We start from the raw sequence: 11,267 nt of genomic DNA on the forward strand, positions 1-11,267 counted from the left end.
TGTGAAATGGCAGATTTTGTACTCTTGCCTATTTCCAAAGCTATGTGTGATTGTTTTCTATTATGTTTCCACACAGGACACCAGAAACACTCATTTTAGATATCACCAAGGATGAGATTCTAATGGATTCGCCATGCTTGTGAGCTCTTAATCAGGACATTTTGGAAACCGAGTTGAAAGTGAACTACAGTTGTCAGAAATTCTAGCTGAGTAGGACTAGGGAAGGGGAAGAATAAAAATATCTCTCCTTAACCATAGTTTCTCCAAATAAGGTTTTTATTAATTGACCTATGAGTCCATCTTCATGCCTATTACACAAACACCTGCATTTTCTGTATAGGAAATACTTACTGAATAGGTTTTCGGTTCAGAAGATATTTTACAGCAGCTTTTACATCCTTATTCCTCAAGCTATAGATTATAGGATTTAGCATGGGGGTCACTACCCCATAAAACAGGGAAATGAGTTTGTCTGAAGTTTGAAACTTGTCTTCCCCAGGCAATTCTTGAGACTTGGGCTTGGTATACATGAAGAAGATGGTACCATAAAATATGATCACCACAGTCAGATGCGCTGAGCAGGTGGAAAAGGCTTTGCGTCTCCCTGTGGCTGAGTTCATTCTCATGATGGTGTAGAGGATGAACATATAGGAGAAAAAAATGACCAGCAGTGGAAGAACCAGGAATGCCATATTTGATATCACCATGGTGATAATATTGAGGGATATGTCAGCACAAGCTAGCTTAAGGACAGCTAATATTTCACATGTGAAATGATTGATAATATTATTCCCACAGAAAGGCAATCGCATGGCAAGAGATGTTTGCACAATTGAGTTGATTCCACCAGAGAGCCATGACACAGAAGCCATCAGTACATACACCACCTTGCTCATGATGACAGGGTATCTCAGAGGGTTACAGATGGCTACATAGCGATCAAAAGCCATCATGCCAAGGAGCAAACACTCTGTTGAGCCCATTGCAAACCCAAAGAACATCTGTACTGCACATCCAGAGAAGGAAATGTTCCTTTTCTTTGAAATTAAGCTCACCAAAGTTGAGGGAATAGAGGAGGATGTATAGCAGATGTCCAGGAAAGAGAGGTTGCCCAGGAAGAAGTACATGGGGGTGTGAAGACGGGAATCAAAGATGCTTGCTATGATCAGAACACCGTTGCCAGTTAGAATCAGTAGATACATTATTAGAATTAGGACAAAGTAAATGATCTCAAGTTTTGGGTAACCAGAGAGTCCCAGAAGAAGAAATTCTGATGCAAATGTCTGATTAATTTTATCCATGTCATCTGCTTTCAGTATGTCAAGGGAAGATCTAATAAAAATACATTCATTGCCAAGAAACAAATGTTACAAATTACCTGAACAACTCATTTTTATAGATGGTGTTATAAGGAGTGTTTGCTTGAAGCTCTGACATCCAGTCATCTTCAACAATGTGTGTGACTAGGAATCAGTGAAATTGGGAATGACAGAAGTGCTGATGCCCACCTCTAATAGGCAAAGCTCTACCTATGATCAGACAAACATACAGAAGTAGCCTTTCCTGCTTTTGACATGTTCCTGTGTTAAGGTTTCTAAACTCCTGACTAATTACCAACTATGAGCCTGACTTCCTCTGCCCCAGAAAGCAAGCAGTGGAGATGGCAAAGTCTACTCAACAAGGACTAGAAATGGGATTCAGCAATGACACCATGGTCACCATTTCACAGGAGCTTGGTATATATCTCTTTCTATGACTGATACTATATACCTTATGTTAGTTAATTGTGCATTTTATATACATTTAATAATAATATATTGAATAGCATAAAATAAAATTTAATGTCTGTTTAAATATAGTTAGTTGTTGATCTCATATTCCAGCTCCCTCTTACTATCCTTTGTGACTGTTCCTAGGACAAGATCACTGCATGAATGTTACAATCTTTGGAGAACATTACATAGTCTCTAACTTATTGTATTCTGTAGCTTCACAGTGTATCTTGACTTGTTTAAGTCAATCTAAGAAAATAGTAATAAGGTTTAAATATTTTAAAAATTATATATATGTGTATGTATATGCATCACTTTATGCTTTACAAAATATAATCATTCTTTATATTAGCCCCATTTTTTCCAAATATAAAAGATGGAGCTTGTTCAAAGTTAACCAGACAGTAAATAATAAGTGGAGCTCAAGGTTCAAATCAAGTCTAGTTCATAGAGGTGCCTGGCTAGTTCAGTAGGTAGAGCATGTGACTTTTTATCTTGGGGTCGTGAGTTCAAGCCCCATGTTGGACATAGAGATTCTTAAAAAAAAAAAAAAATCTAGCTCATAGCTTCACTGGTTTTCATATGCATATGAATCATCTGGGTATCTTGAAAAAGTTTAGATTCTGTTTTAGAGTTCAGGGCAGATCCTGAGATTCTCCATTTCTCATAAGTGGACAGGTGGTACTTATGCAAAGGTCTTGAAAGCACTTGAGTAGCAAGGGTTTAATCTACACTGAATTGACAGAGTATCCAGATTTTTCTGATCTAAACTGATTTTCTTTTGCCTTATTATGGAATGGAATGCCAATCTGGAAAATAAGAACATACTTTTGTGTTTTCCAGAAAGCTCCAAATTCATATCATGTTGTTATAGACTCTTAAGAAAAAATATTATTAAAAGACATATTTTTTTTAAAAAAGCAGTTTAAACTTGTGCAAGACTACTACAACAGTTTTAGAATATTACTGATAGCCTACCTTAAACTTCGTCATATTCCAAGCACAGTAAGGATAAACTAAAGAATAATGTAAAGTGTCTGCCATTATAAAGCTCACAATTCAGTTAGGGATATAGGAAAAGTACACATGAAAACATATCATAAATATAATTACATTATGTAGTTTGAGTGAAAATTATCAATTTTCCCATAAGGAAGAAGCTTATGAGAAATAAATCATGCGAAGGAGAACTTGGGAAGTGTTTCAGATTTGGGACAGATCTGGAAGCATAGGAAGAATTAGAAAGGTTTGCAAGAAAAGAGGAGAAGTGGGGTAGCCCAAAAGTGAGAAGTTGAGCCAAAGTTAGGAGTAAACAGAGCACATCCTTTTTGGACAAGGGAGTTTCTGTGGAGCGGTGGTAGTGAGCACATCTGAAAAGGAAAGCATAGTAGTACACAGAGAGTCTCTAAGCTTGGGCAGAGAATTTGCATTTCTTTTGGTAAGGAAAGGGTCCATCATTACAAAGCACAGAGCATGGGTTGAGGGCTTAGACCCTGTGGTATTAATACTCTCCAAAAATTGCCATCATACTATGATTTTATGAGAGTTTTTAATCAGAAATGTAACACAAGGAATTAAGGTATGTATATTAATGGGGTTGTCACTAATTACTGACTAGATGTGAAAATTGATCTTTCCAAAATCACGACCAGATTTAACATTGGGCAAAATCACAAATTTAGGCTTCCCATGAGCTAACAGTTTTGAGAATTTCAGCAGAGCCACACTTCCCCCACTCTACCACTTTGTTTGTCATGGGACAGTAGTTGGGAAAATTACTGTAGAACAGGTATTACTTAGAGCCAGAAATCCAACTTGACGAAAGGATCCTCAGTACAGGAAAATTTTAGTTAAGAATACACAGTAGAAATATTTCAACTCTGAAGAGAAAGACAAACAAGGGAATATAAAAATCTCAATTTTAGGGTGCCTGGGTGGCTCAGTTGGTTAAGTGTCTGCCTTCAGCTCAGGTCATGATCTCCAGGTCCTAGGATCAAGCCCCACAATCCCTCTCCCTCTGCCTGCCACTTCCGCTGCTTGCATGTGCACTCTCTCTCTCTGTCAAATAAATAAATAAATAAAATCTTTAAAAAATTAAAAAATAAATAAAGATCTCAATTTTAGAGTTGAAAAAATAGCCACAAAGAGATTGTTAATTTTTTTTTTTCAGCTTAAGTCCAGAACTTCCTTTAAAGGGGATGGAAGGAAGGTGGGAGGGAGGGAGGGAGGGAGGAAGAAAGATCTTCATTTCATTTATGTAGCCAACTCTTATTTCAGAACCCTATGTGCCTTGAAATTGGTTCAGTTGGAATAATGAGCAGAGGAAAGATCCAAAGCCCATTATCTTTACATTACTAATATGTCTAACTGGTATCATTAAAACTGTATAGAAATTATCAACAGAAGGGAATGCTCAGCAAGAACTGTAGAAATATTGGGGTCACAAAAACAAATTGACTGCATTCATTCAACAGTGCCCAGAGGGAAGGGGCAATTATTCTACAATTATTCTACACTACTTCTTATAATAAATCAATATTCTCCCCAGTTGAGAAATTGGTCAGAGGATGCATTGGATAAGGGACATGAGCACTCTAATCAACCTAGTCATTAATGCAAAAAGAACACAGCAAGACACTGACTTCTTAGGCTACATGGAGATGTTCCAGGTAGGACCCAAAGGTCCAGGCCTTTCCCTCCTAGGCAGGAAACCCCTCACTAATTCAAACCCTTCTTGAGCCAGACTTATCTTGCTACTTCTGCTCCCAGCTCTCTTCAAACTGGTGATCTTGTTATATTGTCAGATAACAAGAGACACAGGAGAAGTAGCTTGTCTGTCTGGCTCACCCCTCTAACAGGTAAGCCTAATACAGTGGCTGCACATAATAGATGGGGGGTTTGACTGAATAAATAAAGGAGCTGACTTTCTAAACTCTTAAGCAATTATCCTATGTAGTATTTGTGGCTTAATGATCAGGAAAACTTCAATATGTCATATTTAATTTGCAGCAGGTTTTAATTTTTTTAAAGTATCTTTCAGGCAGTACTCGCAAGCTGCCATCTTATACAGATAATTAACAGTTTATGCACTGTAAGTATAGAGGATCACCTAATATTCATTGGAATATATATATATATGACATGGGTTTAGCATGGGGGAAAAGTACCTCAGACTAAAATAAAAGTCTTTGGTTTGAGGTTCTATGCTCCTAATTTATAGCCTCAGTCTTCTCATTTGTAAAATAGTGATAAAAATATCTGCTCTACTTTCCTTGCAAGGATATTGTCAGGAAATGAGATAGCATAAGGAAATTGTTTTAAGGATTAAGAGACATTATACAAATAATAATGAAATACTATCAATAATAATGATTCACACCTGTATTTTGATAATAATAAACTGGTATCTGTATTATACCAGATTATTAACATTACAAATTCATATTAATAATAGCTTTAACTATAGATTGAAAAGGTACAGTGTCATGGTATTCAAGACTCACCTGTATAATGATAAATTATTTCTACCTCCTAGAAGACCCAGTTACTTTCTTCTCAGCATTCATGACAGCATTCTGAATTAAGGTCAGGTTCAACAAACAATGCCAGATTCCACAGATGTGGAAGAGTAAATATTTGTTATGCAACATTTGTTGTAATTGTTCCCCAATTCCCAAAGCAATTTAAAGTTGGAATGAGAGATCTGTGGAATGGAGAAACTTCTTGGTGTGCTAGGGATAGCGTCCCACAGACCCAATTAAGAGTGGTGCTAGGAATAAATTGTGATTGAACCACAGCCCAAAAATGAAATGACATTCTCCTACTCGTGTAACTTTTGGAAATAAGGGCAAAGATTCACAAAACTAACCTTAAGAAATGTGAATTTTTAAATTCAAAATATGCTTACCAAAGGAGAGATAATTCAATGTAATAAATTAGTAGTTCAAATAATAATTACCAAAATGAAATACTAGAGTTGAAAAGTCATCTAGATATTATAAATGAAATAAAACAGATATTTTCTGTGAGTTAAGAGTATTGTCATTTAACTTGATTGCTTACTTTATATGCATTCTTTTGGATAAGTTAATTTCATGCAGGATGCCATTGCCAAACTTTTTTGGCATTAAAAGAAATACACATAAAAATACAAATAAATAAATCCACAGGACAAAGGTGAATTCATATTTAAGGCCACAAAAGTAAAAAAAAAAAAAAGTCTAGAATGGATAGATTGGGGCATGAATTCTGATAGGTAGATAACATATTAATGAAGTAAAATGTTTTAGGAAAATCTATTTACCTATATTGTAGATATTAACATTGAGTTTCAGTAGTTATCCTTCAGAAATGAAGGAGAAATTAAGACTTTCCTAGACAAACAAAAGCTGAGGAAGTTCATCACCACTAGACCCACCTTGCTAGAAAGGTTGAACGGAGTTATTCAAGCCAAAATGAAAGAACACTAATTAATAATGTGAAAACATATCAAAATATACAATACGCGAGTAAAGATAAATACATAGATTCATAAGTCTCTAATTCTGCAACAGGATGGTGTGTTCAGCACTTAACTATAGCATAGAGGTTAAAGGAAAAGAGTATTAAAAATAACTATAGCTACTATAATTTTTTACAAATACAAAATATAAATAGAGATAAATTGTCACATTAAAAACATAAAAGGGAGGGAGTAAAATAGTACAGTTTTTGTATGCAATTGAAGTCAAGTTGCTATCAGTGTAAAATAGACTGTTAAATGTATAAGACATTTAATGTAAGCTGCATAATAACCACAAAGCAAAAACCTATAGTAGATTCACAAAAGATAAAGAGAAGGAAGTCAGAGCATACCACCAGAGAAAATCAGCAATCCACAAAGGGAGGTATCAAAAGAGAAAAAAATGGAACAATGGAACTATAAAATAGCCTTTAAGCAATTAATAAGATGGCATTAGTAAATCTTTACATATTAAAAAGTACCCAAAACATAAATGGATTGAATTCTCCAATCAAAAGGCATAGAGTGGCTGGATGGATTAAAAAAAAAAAAAAAGACCCAACTTTTTTGGGTCTACAAGAGATTAATATCAGCTTTAATGACAGACATAGGCTTAAAGTGAAGGGATGAAAAAAGATATTCCATGCAAGTGTAAACCAAAAGAGAATGGGGGTAGCTATACTTATATCAGACATTACAGACTTTAAGGCAAAACCTGTCAGGGGAGACAAAGAATGTCATTATACAATGATAAAAAGGTCAATTCATGAGGAGAGGGGTAAGATGGCAGAGGAGTAGGAGACCCTAATTTTGTCTGTTCCCTGGAATTCAGCTAGAGAGCTATCAAATCATTCTGAACACCTGTGAACTCAACCAGAGACCTAAGAAAAGAATTGCTGCAATTCTACAAATAGAAAGGTAACCACTTTTTGCAAGGTAGGAGGTGTGGAGAAGTGAATCCGAGGAGATATATCAGAAGATAAATGGCGGCAGGGGGCGGGTAGGTGGGTAGGGGGTAGGGAGCCTCATAAGCTGGGTACCATAAAGTGATATAAGCAGTGGAGCACAAAATCAGAACTTGTAGAAGTTTGCTCTGGTGGGAGACACCCCTGCCTGAAAGGCACGCAGAATCCTAGATAGGACAATGTGGTCTCAGGATCCCAAGGGTCACAAAAAGAATGGGGGTATCTGAGTATGGCAGATTTCCCAAGCATGGGAGCAGGGAAGCCAGCTGCAAACAGCCAGCCCAGGCATGGGCTTTCTGCTCAGTGTTGCCATAAACCACGAGCTGCTGTACAGTCTGGTGACCAGTCTCAGAGCAGGGGCCCAGCAGAAGGCAGAACCACAGCAACACCCCCCTCCCTTTGCTGGGAAGAGTAGTGTGGGTGCACACCACAGTAGTCTGTAAAGTTTGGAGACTCAAAATGGGGTCTGTGTGCCTGAGATAAAAATGAGCAGTCATAGGCTGGCTGAACACAGAGTGCGGCCGGAAACTAGGGGGACTAGAGTGATTGCTGTTCTGTGAGGGCTCAGTGAAGAGTGAGGGGTGCAAACTTTCAGCTCTGGGGCTGGAGATCAGGGTGCCGCCATTTTCATCCCCAAATTAGTGCTGAAAGCCTTCAGGGAACAAAAGCCACATAGAGCAATCTGGAGCCACTTACACTAAGCCAGGCCCCATGGCAAGGGGGGTGCAATACAGCCCAAGCAAAGATACTTGAGAATCAGTGCAACAGGCCCCTCCCCCAGAAGTCCAGGAGGAACATCTGGCTAATACCAAGGTTACCTATCACACAGAACTGCAAAACTCCAGCACTAGGGGAAAAGAGTATTATAGAATTCATGGTTTTTTCTCATGATTCTTCAGTCTCTGTTTTAATTTTTTTTTCCTTTTCAGCTAATTTCTTATTTTATCAATTCTTTTTTTAAGTCTTTTTTAGTTTTCATTTTTACAGTTACCATTTATATATATATATTTAATTTTGGCTTCCTTTCACTGTATTCGATTTTATTTTTGTGTATATATATATATTTTTTCCTTTCTTTACAATTTCATGATCTAGTTTCTTCTAACATACAGACCAAAATACACCAGGATCTAGTTTATTGTTCTGTTCACCTTCTTTTTTATTTTATTCTCTTTTTTCTTTTTTTTTCTTTTTGGTTTCTGATCTCTTCTGATTTGTTTAGTCTATATTTTTTATGGTGTTGTTGTTGCTATTTTTGTATTTTGTTCATTTTTCCTTCTATTCTTCTCTGGACATAATAATAAGACAGAAGAACTCACCCCAAAAGGAGAACAAGAGGTGGTACTCACTGCCAAGAGATTTAATCAATATGGATATAAGTAAGACATCAGAACTAGAATTCAAAACAATGATTTGGGCAGAAGGGGAACAGACATTTCTCCAAAGAAGACATAAAAATGGCCAACAGACACATGAAAAAGTGCTCAACATCACTTGGCATCAGGGAAATACAAATCAAAACCACAATGAGATAGCACCTCATACCAGTCAGAATGGCTAAAATTAACAGGCCAGGAACCAACAAATGTTGGCGAGGATGTGGAGAAAGGGGAACGCTCTTACACTGGTGGTGGGAATGCAAGCTGGTGCAGCCACTCTGGAAAACTGTATGGAGGTTCCTCAAGAAGTTAAAAATAGAGCTACCCTACGACCCAGCAATTGCACTACTGAGTATTTACCCAAAAGATCCAAATGTAGTGATCCAAAGGGGCACCTGTGCCCCAATGTTTATAGCAGCAATGTCCATAATAGCCAAACTATGGAAAGAGCCCAGATGTCCATCCACAGATGAATGGATAAAGAAGATGTGGTATATATATCCAATGGAATATTACTCAGCCATCAAAAAATGAAATCTTACCATTTGCAATGATGTGGTGGAACTAGAGGGTATTATGCTAAGTGAAATAAGTCAATCAGAAAGACAGTTATCAATGATCAATGATTTTGCTCATATGTTGAATTTAAGAAACAAAACAGAGGATCATAGGGGAAGGGAAGGCAAAATAAAATAAGATGAAATCAGAGAGGGAGACAAACCATAAGAGACTCTTAACTATAGGAAACAGAGGGTTGCTGGAGGGGAGAAGGGTGGGGGGGGATAGGGTAACTGGGTGGTGGCCATTAAGGAGGGCACATGATATAATGAGCACTGGGTGTTATATACAACTGATGAATCACTGAACTCTACCTCTAAATCTAATAATACACTATATGTTAATTAATTGAATTTAAATAAAACAATTTTTAAAAGGTCAACTTATCAAGCAAATGTAACAATTGTAAATATACATGCCTTCAATACCCCACTTTCAGCAATGGAGAGATCATCAAGATAGGAAATCAATAAGGATACATTTGACTTGAGCCATACTTTCGACCAAATGGACCTAACAAACATATATAGAACATTCCATCTAAGAACAACAGAATACACATTCTTCTCAAGTGCACACAGAATATTCTCCAGGATAGATCATATGAGAGGTCACAAAACAGGTTTTAGCATAGTTAAGAGGACTGAAGTCATACCAAGTATCTTTTCTGAGCACAATGGTATGAAACTAGAAATCAACAAAAGGAAAGCTAAACAATCTACACATGTGGAAACTGAACAACACACTCATGAACAACAAAGGGGTCAAAGATAAATTTAAAAAAATACATCTTTAGACAAATGAAATTGGAAAACACCACATACCAAAATCTATGGGATGCTAAAAAACAGTTATTAGAAGGAAGGTTATAGTGATAAATGTATCTATTAAGAAAAAAGAAAGCGGAGCCTGGGTGGCTCAGTTGGTTAAATGTCCAACTCTTGATTTTGGCTCAGATCATGATCTCAGGGTCGTGAGATCAAGCCCCGCATCAGGCTCCACGCTGAGCATGGGAGGCTGCTTAACATTCTCTCCTGGGACACCTGGGTGGCTCAGTCGGTTAAGCAGCTGCCTTTGGCTCAGGTCATGATCCCAGGGTCCTGAGACCAAGTCCCACATCGGGCTCCTTGCTCAGCGGGGAGCCTGCTTCTCCCTCTGCCTGCTCTGCCTTCTGCTCCCCCCACTTGTGCTCTCTCTCTCTCTAACAAATAAATAAAATCTAAAAAAAAAAAAAGATTCTCGGACACCTGGGTGGCTCAGTTGGTTAAGCGACTGCCTTCGGCTCAGGTCATGATCCTGGAGTCCCTGGATCGAGTCCCGCATCGGGCTCCCTGCTCGGCAGGGAGTCTGCTTCTCCCTCCGACCCTCCCCCCTTTCATGTGCTCTCTCTCTCACTCTCTCTCTCTCTCAAAGAAATAAATAAAATCTTTAAAAAAAAATTCTCTCTCTCCCTCTTCCTCTGCCCCTCCTCCCCGCTCATGCTCTCTCTCAAATAAATATATAAATACATACATACATAAATACATAAAAAATTAAAAAAGGAAAAAAGAAAGGTCTCAAATAACCTAACTTTACATCTCAAGCAACTAGAAAAAGAACAAACTAAGCCCAGAGTTAGCAATAGGAAGAAAATAACAAAGTTAGAAAATAGAGACCAGAAAAAAAAAAAAAAAATAGAAAAGACCAATGAAATCATAAAACTCCTAGAAGAAAACATAGGGGAAAACTTCCTTGACATTGGTCTATTGACATGTCCAACTATTGTTTGGACATGACACCAAAAGCACAAGCAACAGAAGTAAAAATCAACAAATGGGACTACATCAAACTAAAAAGTTTCTGCACAGCAAAAGAAATAATCAACAAAATGAAAAGGCAACCTATGGAATGTGAGAAAATATATTTGAAATATATATCAGATAAGAAGTTAATACCCAAAATATATAAAGAAGTCATACATTAGTATGACTCAGTAACAAAAAACAAAAAAATAAAAAAAAAATCTGATTTTAAAATGGGCAGCAAAATTGAATAGACATTTTCCCAAAAAAGACATACAGGTGGCCCATAGGAATGTGAAAAGATGCTCAAT

At 37.2% G+C, this 11,267-nt stretch overlaps 1 protein-coding gene across 1 annotated transcript; it reads right to left on the minus strand.

Moving 5' to 3' along the window:
* Window positions 1-347: 347 nt before the first annotated feature.
* Window positions 348-1,381, minus strand: LOC110581711 (olfactory receptor 13C3). The gene has a single exon (XM_021691618.2). The coding sequence runs from the start codon at window positions 1,299-1,301 to the stop codon at window positions 348-350; it is 954 nt and encodes a 317-aa protein (XP_021547293.2). The 5' UTR covers window positions 1,302-1,381.
* Window positions 1,382-11,267: the final 9,886 nt, after the last annotated feature.

Source organism: Neomonachus schauinslandi, chromosome 13 (genome assembly GCF_002201575.2).
Source record: "Neomonachus schauinslandi chromosome 13, ASM220157v2, whole genome shotgun sequence".
Classification (NCBI taxonomy): domain Eukaryota; kingdom Metazoa; phylum Chordata; class Mammalia; order Carnivora; family Phocidae; genus Neomonachus; species Neomonachus schauinslandi.